This window comes from Littorina saxatilis, linkage group LG13, assembly GCF_037325665.1.
Source record: "Littorina saxatilis isolate snail1 linkage group LG13, US_GU_Lsax_2.0, whole genome shotgun sequence".
Classification (NCBI taxonomy): domain Eukaryota; kingdom Metazoa; phylum Mollusca; class Gastropoda; order Littorinimorpha; family Littorinidae; genus Littorina; species Littorina saxatilis.
Window position 1 is genome coordinate 32,027,580 of NC_090257.1, and position 24,402 is coordinate 32,051,981.

Below are 24,402 nucleotides of genomic sequence, written 5' to 3' on the forward strand. Positions count from 1 at the left end.
GAAACACGACTAATGGACCAATTGGCCATACATTCGTTAATATTTACTAACATACATATATACATAAATGTACACAAACACAGGCACACACACATATATTTTGTGAAACATTTAGCAATTACGAAGACGAAAAAATATGATAAAAATAACCCTTTTGGAAGCACAGTAGCGGCACTGACCATATACAATTGCAACTCGTGCGGCCATTCAAAAAAGAAAGAAAGAACAATATGACACACAGAAGCACACGCACGGACACACACATACACACACACACACGCACGGACGCACGCACACACACACACACACACACACACACACACTCATACATAGGGGAGAGTTACCGGTTGCATACCAGTTATCCTATTCGTACCACCCCTTTTCTGACTAATGCGTGTATGCAGGGGGCACAATCCATGCTTAGAGTGATGCTTTGATACAAAAGGCAAACGAAATGAGAGCTTCAACAACGCATGGAGACATGACCAAAGAAGTCACCCCTCAATGAATGAGCGCTACAACAACACATGGAGACAGGACCAAAGAAGTCACCCCTCAATGAATGAGCGCTACAACAACACATGGAGACAGGACCAAAGAAGTCACCCCTCAATGAATGAGCGCTACAACAACACATGGAGACTGGACCAAGGAAGTCACCCCCAAATGAATGAGCGCAAAAACAACACATGGAGACATGACCAAAGAAGTCACCCCTCAATGAATGAGCGCTACATCAACACACGGAGACAGGACCAAGGAAGTCACCCCCCAATGAGGAGTCAAGGATGGAAGAGAAACTATCCACCGACAAGGAGAGGATGGTTTAACAACCCAAGTTCTTTCACATCATACTCTCCTTACTTCGACCAAACATGAGATATCAAGTACGGACCAAAACGACAAGAAACAGAACCAAACAGCTTCATTGTCGAAACTGAAATTAACAAATTCATTGTTTATATTTCATTCTAGTTATTTTAGTTATGTTTGAAAAACATTGTTCATCCATTAAAATTTTGTCGTGGAACCTTAAAGGGGTAAAAGAAAAAATACACGGAGATATTGTACACAAGCTGAACGAACAAGATATCCAACAATACATGAATAAATACGACATAGTTTTTATAGAAGAAACTCATCTTGACAAAGAAAATAAGGACAATATTTACATCACTGGGTTTGGTAGGGGACAACATTTCATAAGACCAAAAAGAAAAAAAGCCACAAGTGCATCAGGAGGAATCAGTCTATTTATTAAAGAACATTTACAACAAAAAATTACCATATTACCAAGAAGTAATTGTGACATTGTGTGGTTACAAATCAAAAACAAGAATACTAGAGGAGCAGATTTGTTCATAGGCTGTGCATATATACCACCTGAGACGTCTTCATTTGGAAGAGAATTCACATCAAAAGTGTGGGACAAACTTGAAGAAGACTTAGAAGAATTATCGTCGAAAGGCTACGTCACACTATGTGGTGATTTTAACTCAAGAACTGGTGATCTCCAAGACTATATTCCTTCTGACAATGATGTATTCAAGTACCCTTATGAACACTTTACTAACTTAAATAGGCACTCGTCAGACAAAGTCGTTCAAAAGTATGGTAGAAGGTTAATCGACTTATGTTTACATAATAACATGAATATACTGAATGGGAGAGCTCTTGGTGATATAAATGGTCGCTATACGTGTTATACGCCACACGGATGTAGTGTAGTTGACTACTTCATATGTTCACAAGAAATACTGAAAGAGGTAATTTACATGAAAGTACATAACTTACAAATATACTCAGATCACTGTCCATTGGAAATGAAAATTCAAATACCATTTATTGATACAACTATTAACAACAACAAATCAACAGAACGAAACAAATATAACAGTTTTTCCAAAAATGATGAAGAAATCATAACCGAAAAATATCAATGGGATTGTAAATCTGAAGATATTTTCAAAAGATATCTTGACACGCAAGATATGAAAAACAAATTAAAACTCATACAATTAGATATTGATAGAATAAAACATAATAATGGAAATATTACTGCAGAAGATGACATAAACTATTTAACAGATGAAGTTACAAAAATGTTAAACAATGCTGCAAATACATGCCTTAAAAAAAGGATCATCAAAAAAAGCAAACACAATCGAAAAAAGAAAAACAAAAGGTGGTTTGACAAAGAATGCTATTTACAGAGAAGAGAATTAAAATCGTTATTAAATGCATTAAATAGACGCCCTTATGATAAAAACTTATGTCAAAAATATTACGCTATACGAAAAAGATATAACTCAAACATAAAGAAAAAGAAAAATATTTTAAAGAATAAACTAGTAACAAAATTAAATAATGATTTCAACAACGACCCCAATGAACTATGGAAAACATTGAAAGAGTTAAGATCTATGGGAGACAGTAACAATAACACAACATATACAGTAAATCCAATGAAATGGATGAATCATTTAGAAAAATTAATAAGCATGGAAACTAAAGTCACAGAAGAAAGAAAGAAAACAATTGCAGAAGAACTAAGTAAAATAGAAAATAATGATAATATACCTATGTTAGACGATCCAATAACAGAAAAAGAAATAAGACAAGAATGCAAATTACTAAAACCAAAGAAATCGCCAGGTAAAGATAAAATTACTAATGAAATCATAAAGGCTAGTCTAAATCACACTATCAAAATATTAAAAGATATTTTTAATATGATTTTGAAAACCGGAAACTATCCTAAAGAATGGAAAACTGGAATAAGTGTAGCAATATATAAAAAGGGAGACCCAATAGATCCAGGAAACTATAGAGGTATAACCTTAAGTAGCAATTTAAGTAAATTATTTTGCAAAATAATAAATTCAAGAATGGCAAAATACCTTGAAAAAAACAACATTTTGATAAAAGAACAAGCAGGATTTCGTAAAGGATACAGAACTAGCGATCAAATATTCATTTTAAAGAAAATAGTAGATGATATTATTAAGGTAAAAAATGGAAGACTTTATGCTTGTTTTGTTGATTTCCAAAAGGCGTTTGATAATGTTTGGCATGAAGCCCTGTTATTTAAGTTACGTAAGGTTGGAATCAGAGGAAAATGTTATAAAATAATAGAAAACATGTACAACAATACAACTGTGTGCACACAAATGATAAATGGATATTCCCATGACATAACAGTTAAAAAGGGAGTACATCAAGGAAATACCCTCAGTCCAACTTTGTTTAATATATTTATAAATGACATAGTTAAAGATATGCCAGATTTTGATTCACCTTCTATCAAAATTAACTCAAACGATAAAATATCATGTTTATTATATGCCGATGACATGGTTATGTTATCAAAGACAAAGGTGGGCATACAACAAAATTGGATTATTTAGACATGTATTGTCATAAATGGGGATTAGAAATTAATAAAGATAAAACTCAGATGGTGGTTTTTTGCAAAATAACCCCCAAAATAAAGACAATATTCAAATGCGGTGAAAATATAATCAAAACAACCGACCAATACAAATATTTAGGCATGATATTTAATCAAAATGGTAAACTAACTTTGGCGCAAGAACATTTAAGTAAACAAGGAAATAAAGCAGCATATTCTCTTCGAAAAACATTTAGAAATGAAAATGTGCAAGTTGATACAATATTTCATTTATTTGATTCATTGGTTAACCCCATTTTAACATATGGAGCAGAAATTTGGTTCCCTTACATGTTCACGAGCAAAAACGATACCAATGACATTGAAAACTTTTTTGAAAGATGTATTTCGAATGAATGTCTTCACGAATCTGTCCATGTTAAATTTTGTAGATTTATTCTTGGTGTGCACAAAGAAGCCATGTGGATTCCAGTTTTAGCAGAAATAGGAAGATTTCCTTTGGGACTAAACATGTTATCACAAAGCATATCGTATTGGGCACATATTTTGAAAACGGAGAATAAATCACTTATTCATCAAATATATGAAGAAATGTTAAACCAAGCGCCAAAAAATCCGTGGCTAACTTTCATCAAAGAGCTTTTGTACAAAATAGGTTTTAAACATGTATGGCTTAATCAATATACATTTGACATCGGTAAACTACAAAACGCCATACAAGAAAAGTTAAGGATTAACTACATAAAGTTTTGGGAGAAAATTAAATGTGAAGGTCGTCCAAGGCTGAAATTTTATTCCTCTGTAAGCAAGACATACGAAGTTCAGCCATACCTTATAAGCATTACGAATATCAAGCATAGACATTTACTGAGTAAATTAAGGACAAGTACACACTCTTTAAAAATTGAAACTGGAAGACATAATAACATACCAAGAGAAAATCGTTTATGTAATAAATGCAACGTTATTGAAGATGAAATTCACTTCCTGGACGGATGTCAAAAGTTCACTGAACTGCGAAATGATTTTATAAAGGATCTATCAAATATAGATATAAAGTATTCCAACAATAAACCTAGTGAAGTATTTTGCGAAGACAGAATACAAATTCGTCTAGGAAAGTTTATTTCAGATTGTTTTAATCGCTCTTTGTGTCAATAACCAATTTGGTTCCGACAATAAAATATATTCTATTCTATTCTATTCTATTCTATTCTATTCTATTCACTCTGAGTACTTCCCCTTGAAAAAATGGCGGAAAAGGCGTGCGCATCATCAAGGTGAGAAAAAAAAAACCATTTTCAGACGATTTCACCAAGTAAAATTTGGATCTCTTTTAGTGAGCTGCACATCTGTAGAGGATCAAAGGAATAAAACTGAATAAGTTGTATTCTAATCACTGCAGTGTTAACCGCATTTCTGAGTTAGATCTAAATGCAACATGTTCCTATGATGGAATCTACAAGCATTTTCCCCATTCAACTATGAGTTACGTGTATGGTACTTCACCTAGTTACACATATAGTACCAGTGGTACGATACACGTAACACCTGGTACTATTTCCATGACTACCAACTGTCAGTTTTAAGTTGTTTATTTATTTGTTTGTTTGATCATAAATTCATTCATGCCAAAGTATTTATTATTTGTTTAGTTTGACCCAGCCAGTTATTGAACCTCGAATCTCCCATACTCGAACCCGGACACCTTACATAGATATACATTGTAAATAGTTATACTACTGCTACTACTCCCCCTACTACTACTACTACAACTACTACTACTACTCCTGGCCTGGATTGCGGACTTTCTGAGCGAAAGACGACAGTGTGTGGTCGTGAATGGAGTTCAGTCATCAGAGGCCGAAGTGACGAGTGGTATCCCCCAGGGAAGTGTTTTAGGACCCATGCTGTTCGTACTTTACATCAACGATCTGCCGAGCGTTGTCGCCAACTATGTCCGGATCTTCGCTGATGACACTAAGGTCTACACCAGAAGCGACGTTGAGGGAGCCCCACAAACCCTGCAGAAAGATTTGGATAGCCTCCAGGACTGGTCCCAACAGTGGCTGATGAATTTTCACCCGGAGAAATGTCATGTCCTGAAGCTGGGAAATAAGAGGTCAGAAGCTGTCTACTACATGACAGGGACGGACGCGTCAGGTGAAGCTTGCAGTATTGCACTAGAGGAGAGCGATTTCGAGAAGGACCTGGGGGTCTATGTGGACAACAACCTGAGCTTCAGCAAGCATGTCGCCCTTTCAGCAGCAAAAGCTAACAGAGTCATGGGGGTCATCAGGCGTTCCTTCGACTACCTCACAGTAGAAGTTTTCCTGCAGCTCTACAAGTCACTTGTCCGTCCTATTCTCGAATATGGCCACGCAGTCTGGCAGCCGCAACACAAGACACTTTGTCAGGAGGTGGAGCGCGTGCAACGAAGGGCAACCAAGCTTATAAGCTCGCTGAAAGACAAACCCTACAGTGAACGGCTGGCCACTTTGAAGCTACCTTGTCTAGAGCATCGCCGCAAGAGGGGGGACATGATTGAAGTCTACAAGTACCTTCATGGTTTCTACAAGACAGAGCGGCCACAGTTCTCTTTCTTCGCTGGCAGAGACACCCGAGGCAGTACCCTGAAGCTAAGCAAGCCCCGCTACAGACTCAATGTCCGAGGCAACTTCTTCAGCGAGAGGATTGTGAACACGTGGAATAGCCTGCCAGACCAGGTCGTGACGGCACCATCTGTGAATGCCTTTAAGGCCAGGTTGGACGCCCACTGGAAAGATCTCCCCTCTGTGTTTGATCCTGAGTGCTACTAGTAACTAGCTAGTAACTAGGCTGATCCCACCATGCATGCCAAAGTTGCTAAAGTTTACTACGAAAACGACCACAGAAGGATGAACAGGCCTAATTGGCCTCAAACATCTAACAAGTACAAATACTACCAATATTATTATTATTATTATTGCTTATTATTATTATTATTATCATGATGACCCGTTTTGCATTGTTTGCTGCGAGAAATTTTCATGCAGCAGAAGCAGAGAGGAATGGATTGCCTGTGTTTCATGCCAAAAATGGGCGCATGTACAGTGTACACCAGATAACGGTTATCCTTATGTTTGCCATCATTGTGATTCTGACGACGACTAACTGTGTTATTGCAATGACTTCAAGCTGTAGGACGTGAAACACTGGCATATAGGCTAAGACCCATCTCTTAGGCACTGACATTTGAGGGATAACTATGTCAAAGTTTTCATGTCTTTTGCTCATTTGGGAAAACAAATATCAAATGGCTTTTAGGACTAAACTGTACACATCAAGGATCATCATAGTCTCATTCTAGTCATTATTCCATTTAGGGAATTGAGCATTTTACAGCTGCACAACATGTTACGCATACAGTACCAGGTGGTTATTGATATGGTACCCCCGGTACTTATCAGGTAACCTGGCAGTACTATAAGAGGAACTGGTCTTGTGAATCGTACCTTTTGAATAAAAACTTTCTTTAATTCTCTTCCCTGTGTTTATTTCAAAATGTCAGAAAGCCATGCATGTATGTGTAGCACCATTGCCACGCAATACCATGAAGCAGTTTGCATGTTTAGAGACGACAGACTTATGATACACAGCTGTTTTTCCTTAAGAGGTACTATACCAGTAACTCTCCCCTACATGCAATGCACAAAAGCATAACATACCTGAGCAATCATCACCACCGGACATTCCTGTACAATCACATGTTGCGGTCACTCCGTCTACGTAGCACTTTCCTTGATTGCAGTCCTTACCATCACAGATATGTGCTGTGTCAGAAAAGGAAACAAATGTTCACAATACAACGTATTATAACAGAAATGCGTGCTGGTGCACGTGTCGTCAAGGTATCTTCAAACACTAAATACCGCAACGACTAACAACCGGTGGCAGGTGAAAACTTTCAGTATATTTAAATTTCAAGAAACAAGTTGACAAAACACATAAGATCCTGTATGTCACTTACATATGTAAGTGTAGGTCTAACCCCAATCTTGAGATACAACCCCACCGTCTTTGTTTACCGACTTTTATGGGCCAGCCACAGAATCTAGTTCTTAGTGTGTCCACATTACACCCCTTTACCGTACCACAGACAAATGTGTCTATGTATTTTACCAGTGCTTTCAATTCGCACTTCTAAGCAGAACAAAAACTCACGAAGCAGCCGTCGCAGCAGTCACAAGTTCAGACAATATGTCAACATTGTTATAATCCGCATGTTAAGCATGTAATGACGACAGGCCAGAATTCACATACATAGGACAATGTAATAGATAGTGTTTAGCTGTTTCTTCAAAATAACCACACGCGCACTCTGGAATTCACGTTACTAATGTTCAGGCACATTCTGCAGTGGTATACTCTCTTCCTGTCGTTTTCCATCATAAAAGTAAGCCGGTTATCATTGTTGGAAATACTTAACTAATGTTTAAATTCCCTTGTTGAGTATGTAATGTTAGTATTACCAGGCAAGTTGTCCCACAGCATGTAAGGAGAGTGCTCACGACCTGGATCGAGGTACACCTGCGTCAGTGCATGTAATTTGTAGATAACCAAACTGTCTTTTATTTACTTTTGTATTATGCTGGCTGGCACTGTTCTGTGTATCGGGTGAGTCAGTTCCCGTCCCATTTATGTTTTCGTGTACTTTGTGACAGAAGAAATGTCATCAGGACAGGTCGTTTATACTGTCTTCAACTTTAACAAGAAGGGCAAAGCCCATACGACTCACATGCTTGACCTTGACCTTTACATAGCAATGACATCATACACTAAGAACTGCTTTACACATTTTTCCTACCAACATACATCAAGGTCAAGGTCATCCAAGGTCATGCAACACAAAGCTGTTAATTCAAGACATAGGAAGTACAATGGTGCTTATTGGCTCTTTCTACCATGAGATATGGTCACTTTTAGTGGTTCACTACCTTATTTTGGTCACATTTCATAAGGGTCAGAGTGACCTTGACCTTGATCATATGTGACCAAATGTGTCTCATGATGAAAGCATAACATGTGCCCCACATAATTTTTAAGTTTGAAACAGTTATCTTCCATAGTTCAGGGTCAAGGTCACTTCAAAATATGTATACAATCCAACTTTGAAGAGCTCCTGTGACCTTGACCTTGAAGCAAGGTAAACCAAACTGGTATCAAAAGATGGGGCTTACTTTGCCCTACATATCATATATAGGTGAGGTATTGAATCTCAAAAACTTTAGAGAAAATGTGAAAAATGTGAAAAATAGCTGTTTTTTAGACAACATTTATGGCCCCTGCGACCTTGACCTTGAAGCAAGGTCAAGATCCTATGTATGTTTTTTCGGGCCTTGTCATCATACACCATCTTGCCAAATTTGGTACTGATAGACTGAATAGTGTCTAAGAAATATTCAACGTTAAAGTTTTCCGGACGGACGGACGGACGGACGGACGGACGGACGGACGGACGGACGGAGGACGGACGGATGACTCGGGTGAGTACATAGACTCACTTTTGCTTCGCATGTGAGTCAAAAACTATGTTGTAACACGGAGCATGGTCAACAGAAGGACTTCAAACTTCTTGCTTGTTAAAGTCCAACTACTTGGGGATATTGCTTCAATTTTTTTAAGTTTCAGCGAAGATTAACTTAGACGAGTACAACAAATTTTAGCTGTGAAAGTTTATGTGATAATATCTCACGCAGCCTGTTCGACTCGAATTGGATGGTACACCCCACCGCAATACTCAAGCACGATCCCCCGTCTTCATGTTTGGAGACTGGTGCTAGGCGCTAATTGGCTCACGTAAGTGTAGCCTATGCGATCGTCAACTGTGTCTGTCTGTGCGTGCGTATGTATGTATGTATGTATGTATGTATGTATGTATGTATGTATGTATGTATGTATGTATGTATGTATGTATGTATGTATGTATGTATGTATGTATGTATGTATGTATGTATGTATGTATGCAGGGTGGTGGGGGGTTTTGAGGGGGTAAAAGCAGGTGACTGGTTTGTGTCGTGTGTGGTATGTAGACCAGGTCAGGGGTCAGGGGTCAAGATCAGGTCAGGTCGCGTGAAGGATTGTGGTATAGATTCACTTTTCAGTTCTCACCTCTGCATTCGCCGATTTGGAGAAGACGATTTCACATTGTTCGGTTCTTTAGCTCCAGAAAATAGATAAAGAAGATACCAAAGGAGATTGCCTACGGTTTGATCTGCAGAGCGTTTTTCCAGTGTCTGCGCGAGGAAGAGCTGTCGAAAGCGCAGTGTCGATCTGGCAGTCGTGTCCCCGGTAAGTACAGACAGATTACTTGAACATGCAGATATACGGAAACGGAATGAATCTGTTCTCAAAGTCAAAATTATTACGATTTTGCCTCAGTTTCAAAACATGCTCTGTCATGGTTCTGTCTGTAAAATTTGGTACATTCCAACAACTTCCTTGAACTTGAAATGCTAGATCTACCTAGATCTGTATCACGTTTCATTCCAGACTCCTCTCTTTGATTGTACTGTTTGCTGTTTACGCACTTTCATGATTCGCTAATGTCCGTAACGTTTGGTAAACTTACCTTGCAACAGCTTCTTTGTCTTTGGTGGCATTTTCTTTCAAGGCAGCACAACGTAAGATTAGCTTCTTTTGGGCAGCAGGTGGAATGCGAGTTTTGAGACAACGACAGTCGTCCGAAGAAAGCTTGCTGTGGAATTTTGTTCTACATAATGGTACATGTGATTCTGTATTTTTCTGCGGTTAATGTTGATGGTTTCTTGTTTCCCCTGTTGGTTTCTTCCTCCTGAGTTGATCGTTATCACTCAAACAAGACCATCAGAGAGTACCTCAGTTGCTCCTCAAAATGGACTGTGAATAGTGTGTTGACTTTGTTGACGGTCATAATTATTTTAAGAACCAGGCTGCTGCAGTCAGTTGACATGTTTCGCATAGTGTAGGGTTCCCATGCTGCATAGGTAAAGTGGCTTGCATAACCCGACTATTCAGTATCAAAACACTGTTTATATTTGTGTAGGTTGTAGTCATCACAACTAATCGCCTTTTGCCTTTTGTTTCAGAAAGGAGGATAAGCTACAAGATCGACGCTTTGTCAGACATGCTTCAGCCACATGACGACTTCCGAATTTAGATCCACTCGGCATGTTGACAAGTCTTGATGAAAAGTATAAGACTGAGGACAGCAGTGGAAAAAGTGGCCACATGGCAGGTACCTATTGCTTAGTGTCTGCAGTGCAAAAGACAGATAAGCTGATGTTAGATTTCCAAATGAACACAGTACCCTCAGATCTACTGCTGATTCACGACGGGCAAGCTACAATCCAGGGCAGAGAACACTGCAGCGCTGTAATCCAACTCTTCATTTGTTTCAGGAAAGGACGTCCTTACAATTTAACATTGCAACTCTCTGATACAAAGACACAGTGCATAGCGTACTCTAAACAAGAGGTTGTGCTACCACAGGAACATCCCGATAATTGAGTGAGACAGGATTAACAAGTCGCGTAAGGCGAAAATACAATATTTAGTCAAGTAGCTGTCGAACTCACAGAATGAAACTGAACGCAATGCCATTTTTCAGCAAGACCGTATACTCGTAGCATCGTCAGTCCACCGCTCATGGCAAAGGCAGTGAAATTGACAAGAAGAGCGGGGTAGTAGTTGCGCTAAGAAGGATAGCACGCTTTTCTGTACCTCTCTTTGTTTTAACTTTCTGAGCGTGTTTTTAATCCAAACATATCATATGTATATGTTTTTGGAATCAGGAACCGACAAGGAATAAGATGAAAGTGTTTTTAAATTGATTTGGACAATTTAATTTTGATACCAATTTTTATATATTTAATTTTCAGAGCTTGTTTTTAATCCGAATATAACATATTTATATGTTTTTGGAATCAGCAAATGATGGAGAATAAGATAAACGTAAATTTGGATCGTTTTATAAATTTTTATGTTTTTTTTAACAATTTTCATATTTTTAATGACCAAAGTCATTAATTAATTTTTAAGCCACCAAGCTGAAATGCAATACCGAAGTCCGAGCTTCGTCGAAGATTACTTGACCAAAATTTCAACCAATTTGGTTGAAAAATGAGGGCGTGACAGTGCCGCCTCAACTTTCACGAAAAGCCGGATATGACGTCATCAAAGACATTTATCAAAAAAATGAAAAAAACGTTCGGGGATTTCATACCCAGGAACTCTCATGTCAAATTTCATAAAGATCGGTCCAGTAGTTTAGTCTGAATCGGTCTACACACACACACAGACACACACACAGACACACACATGCACGCACATACACCACGACCCTCGTTTCGATTCCCCCTCGATGTTAAAATATTTTGTCAAAACTTGACTAAATGTAACAAGTCGCGTAAGGCGAAAATACAATATTTAGTCAAGTAGCTGTCGAACTCACAGAATGAAACTGAACGCAACGCAACGCAGCAAGACCGTATACTCGTAGCATCGTCACTCCACCGCCCGTGGCAAAGGCAGTGCCCGTGGAATTGACAAGAAGAGCGGGGTATATATTCGTTGCGCTGAGAAGGATAGCACGCTTTTCTGTACCTCTCTTCGTTTTAACTTTCTGAGCGTGTTTTTAATCCAAACATATCATATCTATATGTTTTAGGAATCAGGAACCGACAAGGAATAAGATGAAAGTGTTTTTAAATTGATTTGGACAATTTAATTTTGATAATAATTTTTATATATTTAATTTTCAGAGCTTGTTTTTAATCCGAATATAACATATTTATATGTTTTTGGAATCAGCAAATGATGGAGAATAAGATAAACGTAAATTTGGATCGTTTTTATAAATTTTTATTTTTTTTTACAATTTTCCGATTTTTAATGACCAAAGTCATTAATTAATTTTTAAGCCACCAAGCTGTAATTGCACTACCGAACCCCGGGCTTTGTCGAAGATTACTTGACCAAAATTTCAACCAATTTGGTTGAAAAATGAGGGCGTGACAGTGCCGCCTCAACTTTTCACGAAAAGCCGGATATGACGTCATCAAAGACATTTATCAAAAAAATGAAAAAAACGTTCGGGGATTTCATACCCAGGAACTCTCATGTCAAATTTCATAAAGATCGGTCCAGTAGTTTAGTCTGAATCGCTCTACACACACACACACACGCACACACACACAGACACACACACACACACATGCACATACACCACGACCCTCGTTTCGATTCCCCCTCGATGTTAAAATATTTAGTCAAAACTTGACTAAATATAAAAAGTTTCCCAGGGCTGCAGTGAGGAAGTACATGGTTTTTCTGCCATTGACCTTAATAGCTTTAACACAGCCAGTATATGAGAAATAATGGTCTTCTTGGTGACCGTTCATGCCCAAGCACGCGGAGCTGGTTGCCAACAGGACAACGTGTCACTGGACAAAATCAGAGACTTCGGAGTGCGAGGACCAGGGAAAATAACCTCATGTGAACCTGTCTGAGTGTGACCATCGTGACGCCCATATCTTTAACTCTTAGTCGTATGACAATTTCAAGAATATATTATCTTGATACGCAAGCTCTAGGGTAGGTTAATGATTGTAGATAAGCTTTGTCATGATACTTATGCTGATGCAGTTTAAAAGTGTGTGTGTGTGTGTGTGTGTGTGTGTGTGTGTGTGTGTGTGTGTGTGTGTGTGTGTGTGTGTGTGTGTGTGTGTGTGTGTGTGTGAGAGGATTGCACAAGATCTCCTTCAGGGACAACTACACCAACAACAAATACACAATAATTTTATCTTTTGAAAATTATACATGGAATAGATATGATGCGTTTGTTTTAACTTTGTGTGTGTGTGTGTGTGTGTGTCTGTGTGTGTGTGTGTGTGTGTGTGTGTGTGTGTGTGTGTGTGACGTAGTGATTGAGTTTGTGTTACTGTTTGTCGATTTCTTACGGGACCCTTGAAGGCTTCGCCTCTTGTTTTAGGAATGTTTAGACCCCACACGTTTTCTATTGCCATACGTTCTGCCTTGAAATGTGCAAAAACCGTTCATTTTCTGAGCCAATGTCCATGATCATAAGAAGCACGTAGCGCTAAGTTTAATTTTGTTTCAAGATTTGCTCTATAAATCTCTTAGCGCACTGTGATTGTTTCAATAACGATATTGTCATTAACGACAATAGATTAGAACGTTTGACAAGGCACATTTTTCTGCGGGCATTTTGATAAATTGTGGACAGGTCAAGTTAGATCTACTTTTGTGTGTGGCGGCTGTGCACATTTTGGGGGTATTGACGGTTTAATTGCCGATCATGCATTTTACAATTTGTAACTAATAGTATGAGTTACAGTTGTGCTAAATGTACCTGCGAGCATACAGTTTCACTTTAGTATTCAGTTAATTATTGGAAAAAAACATACCATGTACCAGCATGTTCTATGTTTTATCCAAAAATGAACGACCCCCAAACCACTGAGTGACGTCCCTGATGTCAAAGTGACACGTTGGTTTGCTCATTCGCCAAAAAATAAGTTGGTATGTTATTTCTCGCAATGTACCTGCATTCATTTGGGAGGTTGGTGCTATGAATACTTAGTAAGAATGTTTTGAAGCCTTCTCGTGTTCGGTTTACATTGAAGTTGTCTTGAAATATGCGAAGACCGTTCATTTTAGTACTAAACTGACGCTGTTGTGTGCTACATGTACGTAGGACAGTCAATTGACTTCCAAAATTAATGCTGCATGGTCCACCTCGAAATCCGTCAGAAAATTAACACTTCTGCTTTAAACCGCGGGAATTTTTAGGGTACAGCATCATTGTTAGGTAATGTGGAGATGATAAGCAACATGCCACTATTACGGTGGATGAGAAGAATCTTCTCAAATCGAAAGAATAGGCACATCCTCACTGTGGCACAGGCACATGAAATCTGTCAGAAAATCACAACTGCTTTTATCCGCGGGAAATTTAAGGTCAAGCATCATTTGGTAATGTGGAGACGATAAGCTACATGGCACTAACACGGTGGATCAGAAAAAAATCTTCTTAAATCGAAAGAAGGGGCACAGGCAAAGCAAGGCAAATGGTGGATGAATACGCTCTCTTGAACTGTAAGCAGTTAACAGTTTTATGCGCATTGCCATTAGCCAATCAACTGTTTCACATCAATCATGTGACACCAGTACTTACTGACAATTATGATGATGATGATGATGATGATGATGATGATGATGATGATGATTATTAAAAGGCATACGAACGCACTCCCGTGTTTACAAAGTGTAGTTTGCCCACAATCGATGTCAAACGCACCATAAGACCATATAATGACGATACGTCACCATGCGCGGACCATAATACATGCATTACAGCTTGTTCTAGCCTCTGAAAAAGTGAGGATGTCAACAAAGCCGCGGTGTTCTCTCCCTTGCATCAACGTTACATGTGTTGCCAAATTTATAAATAGGACGATCCAGATCAAAATGAAAATTCAAATATCTCAACATTTAAGGGGTCCTAGACCACAATATTTTGCAGGGAACTTAATTTAGTCTGTCTCCAGCTGTTGGTAAAGCAATTAGCGTGTATAGTCATCGAGTACATATGGCTTTAAGTTATTGAGACTTAACAGTGCGCTAAGAGATTTATAGAGCAAATCGAGAAAATGAATTATTGAACGAAGCGCCTTGCGTTGAGTTCAATAATTCTTTTCAAGATTTGCTCTGTAAATCTCTTAGCGCATTGTGATTGTTTCAATAACGATATTGTCAGTAACGACAATAGATCAAAACGTTTGACAAGGCACATTTTTCTGCTGGACAGTATATGAGTGGTGGACACGTCGAGTTAGATCTACTTTTGTGTGTGTAAGTGTCGGGGGTATTGACAGTTTAATCGTCGACCATGTATTCTACGATTTGATTACCCTCTGCACCGTTTTATTGATAAGAAACTTACAGTATGAGTTACAGTTATGCTAAATGTACCCGTAAGCATACAGTTTCGCTTTAATATTCAGGTAATTATTGGTACAAAAACATGTATCAGAATGTTCTATGCTCCCAAACAAAGAACAACCCCCAAGCAACAGAGTGACGCCCCCTGATTTTACAGCGACACGTTGGTTCCCTCATTCGCACAAAATAAAGTTGGCATGTTATGTCTCGCAATGTATCTGCATTCATCTGGGAGGTTGGTGCTATGATCACATGGTAAGCATGTTTTGAAGCCTTCTCGTCTTTAGTTTACATCGTAGCTGTCTTGAAATATGCGAAAACCGTTCATTTCAGAACTGAACTGGCGTTGTCGTCTGCTTTATTTACGTAGGACAGTCAATCGACTTCCAAAATAGCATGGTCTAGCTCGACATGTGTCAGAAAAAAAAACTTCTGCTTTTAGCCGCGGGAAATGTTAGGGTCAAGCATCATTGTTTGGTAATGTGGAGACGATAAACTACATATGCCACCAACAAGGCGGATGAGAAGAATCTTCGCATACCGAAAGAAGAGGCATAGCCTCACTGTGGCACAGGCCGCGCATGAAATATGTCAGAAAAACACTTCTGTTTTTAGCCGCGGGAAATTTAGTGTCAAGCACAATTTGGTAATGTGGAGAAGTTAAGGTACATGTCACTAGAATGAGAAGAATCTTCTCAAATCGAGAGAAGGGGCACAGCCTCGCTGTGGCAAAGGGCGTAAGAATACACTCTCTGGAAAAGTTAACGGACTCCAAGAGTGCGCTGACAGTATTAAGCGCATTGCCATTAGCTAATCAACTGTTTCACATCAGTCATGTGACACCAGTACTTACTGATAATTATTATTATTTAAGTTATTGAGACATCCCAGTGCACTAAGGGATTTATAGAGCAAATCGAGAAAATTCATTATTGAACGAAGTGCATAGCGGTGAGTTCAATAATTATTTTCGAGATTTGCTCTATAAATCCCTTAGTGCACTGGGATTGTTTCAATAACGATATTGTCAGTAGCGCCAGAGAAAAAAGATGATTCAAAACGCACATTTTGCTACGCGCATTTGGATAGGCAGAACTGTGTGGTCAGGTCGTGTACGATCTACTTTTGTGTGGGCTGTCTCAAGTGTGTCGTGCTTTCGTCACACGCAAACTCTTGTTTTGATTTCTGTTGGTAAAATCCAGTGTAGCGTTAAGCTAAAAAGTGATGATCTTTCATGGAGACCTAATTTGAACTTTGAGAAAGGACTGTGCTATTAGTTATTTGCGATTCGAAACCTCCAGTCGAGCTTCGACGGATTGACTGTGCAGAGTGGTGCCCCTTGAGTTGACTCCAATGACGGTCGACGGTTAGCACATTTTCAAAATAAATGTGGTATGTTTCTAGTGTTGTATCTTCACTCATCGGGGAGTCTGGTACTAAATATGAACGGTAAGAATGCTCTGAACTCTACACGTATTATATCCCCATCGTTTTTTCGTTCACATTTGCCCAACATGTTAATTTGCTGAGCGGGGTTTATGTCGTCTGCTAGGCTAGGGCAATCGACTGCAGTCTCATTTCAACAAAAAATTGCTCGTCACGTTGCATTGAGTCTGCACGCATGAGGCAGGCTGGTAATAAGTCATATATGGAAAGAACGTTCTGAACCCTACACGTTTTCGATTCCGATTGTTCTTGCCTTGAAATAATAATTCGGAAACCATTCATTTACTGAACTGATGCAGTCGTATTTCAGTGTAGTCTGCCATGTATGACATAGTCGACTTCCAAATGCTGATCTAGCTGGTACGTTATCGGAATAACACTCGTGGGAATTGTATACTAACTCATCATTTGGTAACGTGGATAATAAGGTACATGCCACTAACACGGCATATGAGAAGAATCTATGCAAGTCAAAAATTAGCAGCGGCTTCTATTTTTAGATCAGTGGCACTGTGGCACAGGCACATGCAATCTGTCAGAAAAAAAACACTTCTGCTTTAATTGAGAAGCAGGAAATTTATGGTCATTTGGTATTGTGGAGAATATAAGCTACATGTCATTAATTAATTCTGAGGATGAGAGTACAGTCTCGCTTAGGCAAAGGGCGGAAGAATATGCTCTTGGAGTGCGCTAACAGTTTTAGCGCATCGCCATTAGCCAATCAACTGGTTCACATCAGTCATGTGACACCAGTACTTACTGACAATTATTATTATTTTAAGTTATTTCACTTTTAAATTCACTTAATTATTGGTAGCAAAACTTGGACCAGAAGTTTCCATGCTCCCAAAAAATTAACAAACCCGAAGCAACTGAGCGACGTCCCTTGATGTCAAAATGACACGATGGTTCGCTGATTCGCAAAAAATCAAGTTGGCATGTTATTTCTTGTGATGTATCTGCATTCATCTGGGAGATTGGTGCTATGATTACATGGTAAGAATGTTTTGAAGCCTTCGCGTTTTCTATTTACATCGTTGTTGTCCTGAAATATATGCAAAAAACAGTTCATTTCAGTACTAAACTGACGCTGCCGTCTGCTGCATGTACAATGGAATTAGTCGACTTCCAAATGCTGCATGGTCTAGCTCGAAATATGTCACCAAAAACACATCTGCTCTTAACCGGGGGGAATTTTAGGGTACTGACAATTATTATTATGATGATCATTATGATTATGATTATTAAAACAGCCAACACTCACTTTCACAAAAGTCTCCTTTGTAGTTTGTTCCGCTGCAATTGCATTTTGCCTGGTTGTTGTCATCAACATAGCAAGTTCCTAAGTTCTTGCAATTGACGCCATCACACGGGCCACCTAAAATGAAAAAATAATATAAAGTTAGTACATGACGAACATATATCTCTGTTTCTAAACAAGCAATTAATTTCACGCAGCTTGGAAACGTATGTTTTTCTTGCTCTTTCAATTTTTCTCAGCGAGCAAGTAAGAGGTGTGAAATAAATATAGGTTACACACTCAGAGTTCTAAATATCGTGCATATTTTCCCTTGGGTCGATTTTCACGTATTACTAATACCTGGAAATCTACCCGAGAGAAAATATGCACGATATTTCGATTGTCAGGTATTACCGAGCCTCTGGCGAGGTTATACCTGGAAATCTACCCGAGGGAAAATATGCACGATATTTAGGACGAGGTGTGTAAGCTTTTTGTCCCATTTCTCCGACGTTTTCATTAAAAAATACCACTTTTTGACACAAACTCTGCGAGTGCCTGTTTTCTGCTGGCCAAATCTTCAGCGACCGCAAATCGTGTCATCAAATTCATGCGCGAAACGAGTCCCCTTTTGTCTTTTTGGTAAACGCGCCATAAAACGTCTGCTTTTGTATTTAGTCATCAATACTGCTTAAGAACACGAATTACAGAGATTGTGCCGTTCAATGCATTTGAAACTGTGCAGTTACCGGCCGGTTTCAGTCGGTGACCCAAGTCGGTTGTCAGAGGCATTCGCCAAAAAGACTGTGAGTGTGTGATTTTACAAGCGATGAGAATGATTGCTGAATTTGTGCTTATTCGAGCTGTTGTGCTTCAATGTTCAAATTTGGATTACTTACTTCTTCAATCGTCATTTAGGTGAGCCTTACTTTGATGTCTGTCGTTCAGTCTTAGGCCAGTAAGTTATCTGTACCGTACTGCGGTAAGCTTAGTTTTGTTCTGCTGGTCTATTCAATGAAGGTCAAAACATGTAAATCTATCTGCCTGCATGACCTGAACCTAGACACCGTTGTTTACTTTAAAATTGAAAAAATAACACACGCAAGATCCGACCTTCTTCGCCACCTTTTATTTTAACCGTATCTCGTCAACTTGATCAGTAAGCTTAGCCGGTGATAGCAAACGACAGATCTGCAGTAGACGACAGATCTGCAGCAGACGACAGATGGGACAGCCTTGTTCTGTTGAACCAGATCAAACACTGTACATAAGGAAGACGTGGAACTTGCGAAGAAAATGCGAAAAAGTGTTTGTGGGTTATCGTCCCTAGTTACATGCTGACGGCGAAAACAAAATGGCGGATCGCGTAGGTACCGATCGCGTGCGAGGTGGTGGTAAATTGTGCTCGGCTTTTTGTTGCAAGAACGCCCGTTACAAACAGAGCTGCTTCGGGAAAACTTTCCACAAGTTCCCTAAAGAAGAAAAAAGGTGGGTTGTGCAGTGATTATTTCATCAGGTTTACCTTCTTCAGAATGAGAATGCAATGGCTCGAGTCAACTCACTCAGATTTAAGCCAACTGTCTCTGAGCATTTTTGTCTGCTATGAATCATGATACTACAGTATTTATAGAACTAATATGCAAATGAAATATTACAAACATAGCATGGATCGGTTCATCCTGAGATTTCTGTACTAGCTGTACTATGTACGCGTGTGTCTGCGTGTGTACCTGTGTGTGCATGTGTACACTGTACTTACGACTGTGAGTGTGAGTCAGTAGTCAGTACAAAACAACAGTTTACACTTGATGACAAACTACCCGTGGGCATATTTGCCGAAACCTTTATCAAACCTTGCTTACGGGAAAACTACAGTACAAAGGTACATCACTCATCCGTTTTGCGTTCAGGCAGAGCGTTAGATTTAGACTGAAGATCTGATTTAGCTTTTTTTGTCTTTCCTTTTTGCTTAGTTTAACAATAACATTGTTGTTTTTATTGTCAAACTAGGTGCAGAATATGGATGCAATTCACAAGGCGAGAGGACTTTGAAAAGCTGCAGCCAGCTGATGTTCAAGGTCTCAAGCTTTGTACTGATCACTTTGAGGCCAACCAGTAAAACAATCCTGCAGAGAGGATCACTTGTGTGGAATGCTGTCCCGACATTGTTTGCAGTGCCCAATCCACCACCGAAGGTTATTTATTTATTGGTTTTAGGTTTTTGCAAACCAATGAAGCACACTATTAAATGCAGGCTGAGTAATGACAAGTTTGAGGCTGATGTAAGAATTGAAAAAAAACAGCATTGTTCCCATCAAATAATGCCTGTTTGCATTTAGCGCAAAAAAATGATAAGGCCAACAAAAAAAAGTTACTTATTTTGGATCGACGTCTTGATTATGATGATATGATGAACTTATTTTGCCAAAAAACAGCCCCAAATGGCAAAAAAAGTATAGGGTCGGCGTCAACAACAAAAAAGTTGTATGTTTCTGGTCACCTGACCCTACCTATGTTTTCCTGACGACCCTAGACTTTTATTTTGCATTTTCAAAAATAAAAGGGGTATTCGAAAATCAATTGTTTTCCTGCTTTTCAACAAAATAAGTTAAAAAGATGGTTTAAAAAAAAAAGTTTAGAAAAAAAATCTCCACCTTTAGTCATGTTAGGCCACAAAAAAAGTCTGTTTAAGGTAACATAGGCCCCCCAAAAATAGCGTCGGTAGGTCGGCTTTTTATTTTTGTATTTTAGCCATCTGAATATTTTAATTTCATTTTTTAATGCCCCAAAAAAGTCTAGGGCCGGTGGGAAAAAAATAGGGTCGGTCCGGATACTGTAAACAGATTATTTTTTGTTTTGCCTTACGAGAAACATACACTTTTTTGTGTGGCCTAAGACCAATGCCATGAAATTGGGAGAATTGTTTCATTGTGACTGGGTGTTGGTTGTGAGTTTGTCAGTTAAAGAGCTGTGCATTTGCAGGTTGCTAGTGGGAGGAAGCCACCATCGCAAAGGGTAGCTACAAATGAAGCCAGCACCGACCTGTCGCCTGATGCACAAATTGTTCAACCAGGTAAGAGATTTTTAACCATGAAGAACACCCTGACATCAAAAAATGTTTAAACCCATCCATTACATAGTTGATAATTGCTGTATAGGGTGACGGGCGGGGTGGTAAGACGTCGGTCTATTAACTCGGAAGGTCGAGGGTTCGAATCCCGGTCGCGGCCGCCTGGTGGGTTAAGTGTGGAGATGTTTCCGATCTCCCAGGTCAACTTATGTGCAGACCTGCTAGTGACTTATCCCCCTTCATGTGTACACGCAAGCACAAGACCAAGTACGCACGAAAAAGATCCTGTAATCCATGTCAGAGTTCGGTGGGTTTTAGAAACACAAAAATACCCCGCACGCTTCCTCCGAAAGCGGCGTATGGCTGCCTAAATACGATCATACACGTAAAATTCCACTTGTGCAAAAAAAATGAGTGCACGTGGGAGTTTCAGCCCACGAGCGCAGAAGAAGAAGAAGAAGCTGTATAGGGCGGATGCATGGATGGATGAAATTGTACCTGTAGTTCCAACACGTAAAGATGGGAAACATATCCTGTTAGAGGCATGGTGTAACAAGAAACAATTAAGTGGCTCTATTCCCATCTCCCCCCCCCCCCCCCCCTTTCCCCGTAGCGATATAAGCTTCGTGGTTGAAAACGACGTTAAACACCAAATAAAGAAAGAAAGAAAGAGGCATGGTGTGTGAGGAGTTTACCTGGTACTGTTGTCCTAATCAATCAATCAATCAATCAATCAATATGAAGCTTATATAGGGCGTATTCCGTGGGTACAGTTCTAATGGCCTCACCCATTCAGTACCAAACAAGGTCAATTCCATCATTGTTCCACATCGTATCCATAGTTGCTAACACACTTCATTTCTGGCCTGCCTTCCTACGCTATTGTTTATTTTCATTTTGTGATTTAATTACACATGTTTTAATTTCTTCCAGGTTGTAACTTGTTATGGTTATGTTATTTTATGTGTGTTTTCTTTTTTAGATGACATTCAGGCGATCCTGGAGGACATAGGATGTAAAGCATCAAAGTCGTCATCCTCCCCATCCCCTCGTGAAGCGGAACTTCGGCAGAAGGTCAACAAACTGAGGAGCAAGGTTTTCCGATTAGAAAAGAAAACGATGGAACCCCGTGTAAAACAAGCGAGTAAATTAGCCAAGCCTCCCAAGAAAGACTTTGTAGTAGAACAGTTGTCTCATATATTATCAGGCGAGGCGAGCTATTTTGCCATTTATGCCTGTTACATATTTACCGGTTATCTGCTGCTGTGTCCAATCCTGGCAGAGACGGGAACGCATGTTACCAAGGAGCTGAAGGAGAGTCAATGAGATGAGAGAATGTGATTAACAATTGCCAACTCTCTCCGTACAAAGAGGGTCCAAAATTGTATAAAAAAAAATTGATGGTAGGCAATTCAAAATTAAAAAAAGGACTCTCGGAGCATGGACTTAATGAGTCAAAAATTAAAGAAGGCTCTATGAGCCGAAGTACATGTTTTGTCTATTGTCTTTTTTATTTTGAATTCCCTACCATCTATATTTTGATAAAATTTTGGACCCTCCCTGGTGTGTTGTTTCTGATGTACCTTTTAGTCTGTTTACAGTAACATAGGCACACAAAAAGAGGGTCGGTAAATCGGCTTTTCTTAATTTTTTTTTATAACCATCTTTTTAAATTATTTTGCAAAAAAACAGGAACAAAATTGATTTTTTTTTCTTTTTCTTTTTCTCCAAATGCCCCCCAAAAAAAGTCTAGGGTTGGTCTAGAAAAATAGGGTTGGTCGGGATACCGTAAACAGGCTATTTTGCTTTGTTTTGCCTAAGCAATGACTAACAAACTTTCTTTAGGGTCTGACATTGTGTATACTATACAATTTTTGGGGTATTAACTAAATACATGTATACAGTTTTCGATTCCTTTTATACTTTTTCACAAATTAGCCCCCCCCCTTTTTTTTTTGTGTAGTCTGCCCTGGGGGCGGGAGGTCTCCTAATTTCGGTTTCTAGGGTCACCTTATGCTTCCCCATGAGCTGAGAACTTAATTTAAAATGAGCCTCGATTTTTTTATTTGTATTTTGTAATTGTGCCTTTGTCCAGTCACAGGATTTCACTTTGTACTTAAAAACTTGGCGCTGTCATCATTTATTGCTATTTATTGTTCAGTTGTTCAGTATTTATTGCTATTGGGCATCAGTTGTTCAGTTGCCCTCTTTCGAATGAGCCATGCATGCATTATGGATGTGTTTAGCGAATTGGGATACCTCAAGCAATGTAAAAGAAGAAACAATGTGAAGCAAACATATAGCACCAAATAAAATAACCGAATCAGAATGGAAACTTCTTCAGTGTATGTGTGTGTGTGTGTGTGTGTGTGTGTGTGTGTGTGTTTGCTGTTTTAAATACCGAAAATGTGAAAATAAAGCAAGTCACAACATGAGAAAGATCGACTGTACTAGTCATAACAAAGCAGGAGACAGCCTGATCAGCATGCAGCAAAGGGGAATAACTCGTATTTAGCCATTCTCATTTCTAAGCATGCCCAATGAGGAAGTTATCCTTCTTCCCATTGTAGTTTCTTTGACCAGATTTAGCAATCAATGCTCTAAAAGCGATAGCAAATGAATACAAGAGGCGAAGCCTTCAAGGCTCACGTAAGAAATAGACAAACAGTAACACAAACTCAATCACTCCGTCACACATACACACCCACACACACAGTAAGCTTAGGTGACACTGTGCAAGAAAGAGAGACACTAGATCTAGATCTGTCTGTCTGCATGTATCCTACTTACAGGGACACGACTGCCAAATAGTTTCGGCCCGCTCAAAATAACTGGCAATGACCGAGACCACACACACCACGCGAGAGAGAAAGACTACAGGAAGGCATGCCGTCATGATGCATTAATTGACGTCAAATACTTTTGACCGTGACGTAATCTTATGCGAGCTTTATCCATAGTCTTGGATAACCACTCACACATAGACTCGGAAATGTTAAAGTTTCTACCACAGACATACACACGCACAAACACACACACACGCACAAACAGACAAAGTTACGATCGCATGGGCTACACTTCGTGAGCCAAAAACAGGAAAAACTGTAAGCATACTGTTTTTGTTTAATTCTTATTTCGTCGCTCAGGATTTTAAATCAGGATTTTGTTGTCGGGATTGATCTAAGCGGTTGCCCATGAAGAGTACTAGAGTTGTGCGCCTTGAATCACTGTCTGTCTGTCTGTCTGTCTGTC

General features: G+C 39.2%; 2 protein-coding genes across 2 annotated transcripts in view; one reads left to right on the top strand and one right to left on the bottom strand.

Annotated features, from left to right (window-relative positions):
* The window catches only part of LOC138945531 (protein crumbs-like), a 67,134-nt gene that overhangs the window by 20,885 nt on the left and 21,847 nt on the right, over positions 1–24,402 (bottom strand). The window contains exons 3-4 of the mRNA XM_070316970.1: positions 18,105–18,218; positions 7,120–7,224 (exon numbers count right to left, since the gene is read on the bottom strand). Of these exons, the coding sequence (XP_070173071.1) occupies positions 7,120–7,224; positions 18,105–18,218 (219 nt within the window). The remainder of the gene's footprint in view (positions 1–7,119; positions 7,225–18,104; positions 18,219–24,402) is intronic.
* On the top strand, positions 19,658–23,479 carry LOC138945515 (uncharacterized). Its single transcript, XM_070316950.1, has 3 exons — positions 19,658–20,275; positions 21,063–21,153; positions 22,133–23,479. The coding sequence occupies exons 1-3, from the start codon at positions 20,150–20,152 to the stop codon at positions 22,474–22,476; spliced, it is 561 nt and encodes a 186-aa protein (XP_070173051.1). The 5' UTR covers positions 19,658–20,149; the 3' UTR covers positions 22,477–23,479.

Excerpts from the sequence above, each read along its gene's own strand:
- LOC138945515 (XM_070316950.1), top strand. The coding sequence starts at position 20,150 with ATGTTCAAGGTCTCAAGCTTTGTACTGATCACTTTGAGGCCAACCAGT. Across the intron at positions 20,276-21,062 it reads TGCCCAATCCACCACCGAAG|GTTGCTAGTGGGAGGAAGCC; the intron begins GTTATTTATTTA and ends GTGCATTTGCAG. Across the intron at positions 21,154-22,132 it reads TGCACAAATTGTTCAACCAG|ATGACATTCAGGCGATCCTG; the intron begins GTAAGAGATTTT and ends TTTCTTTTTTAG.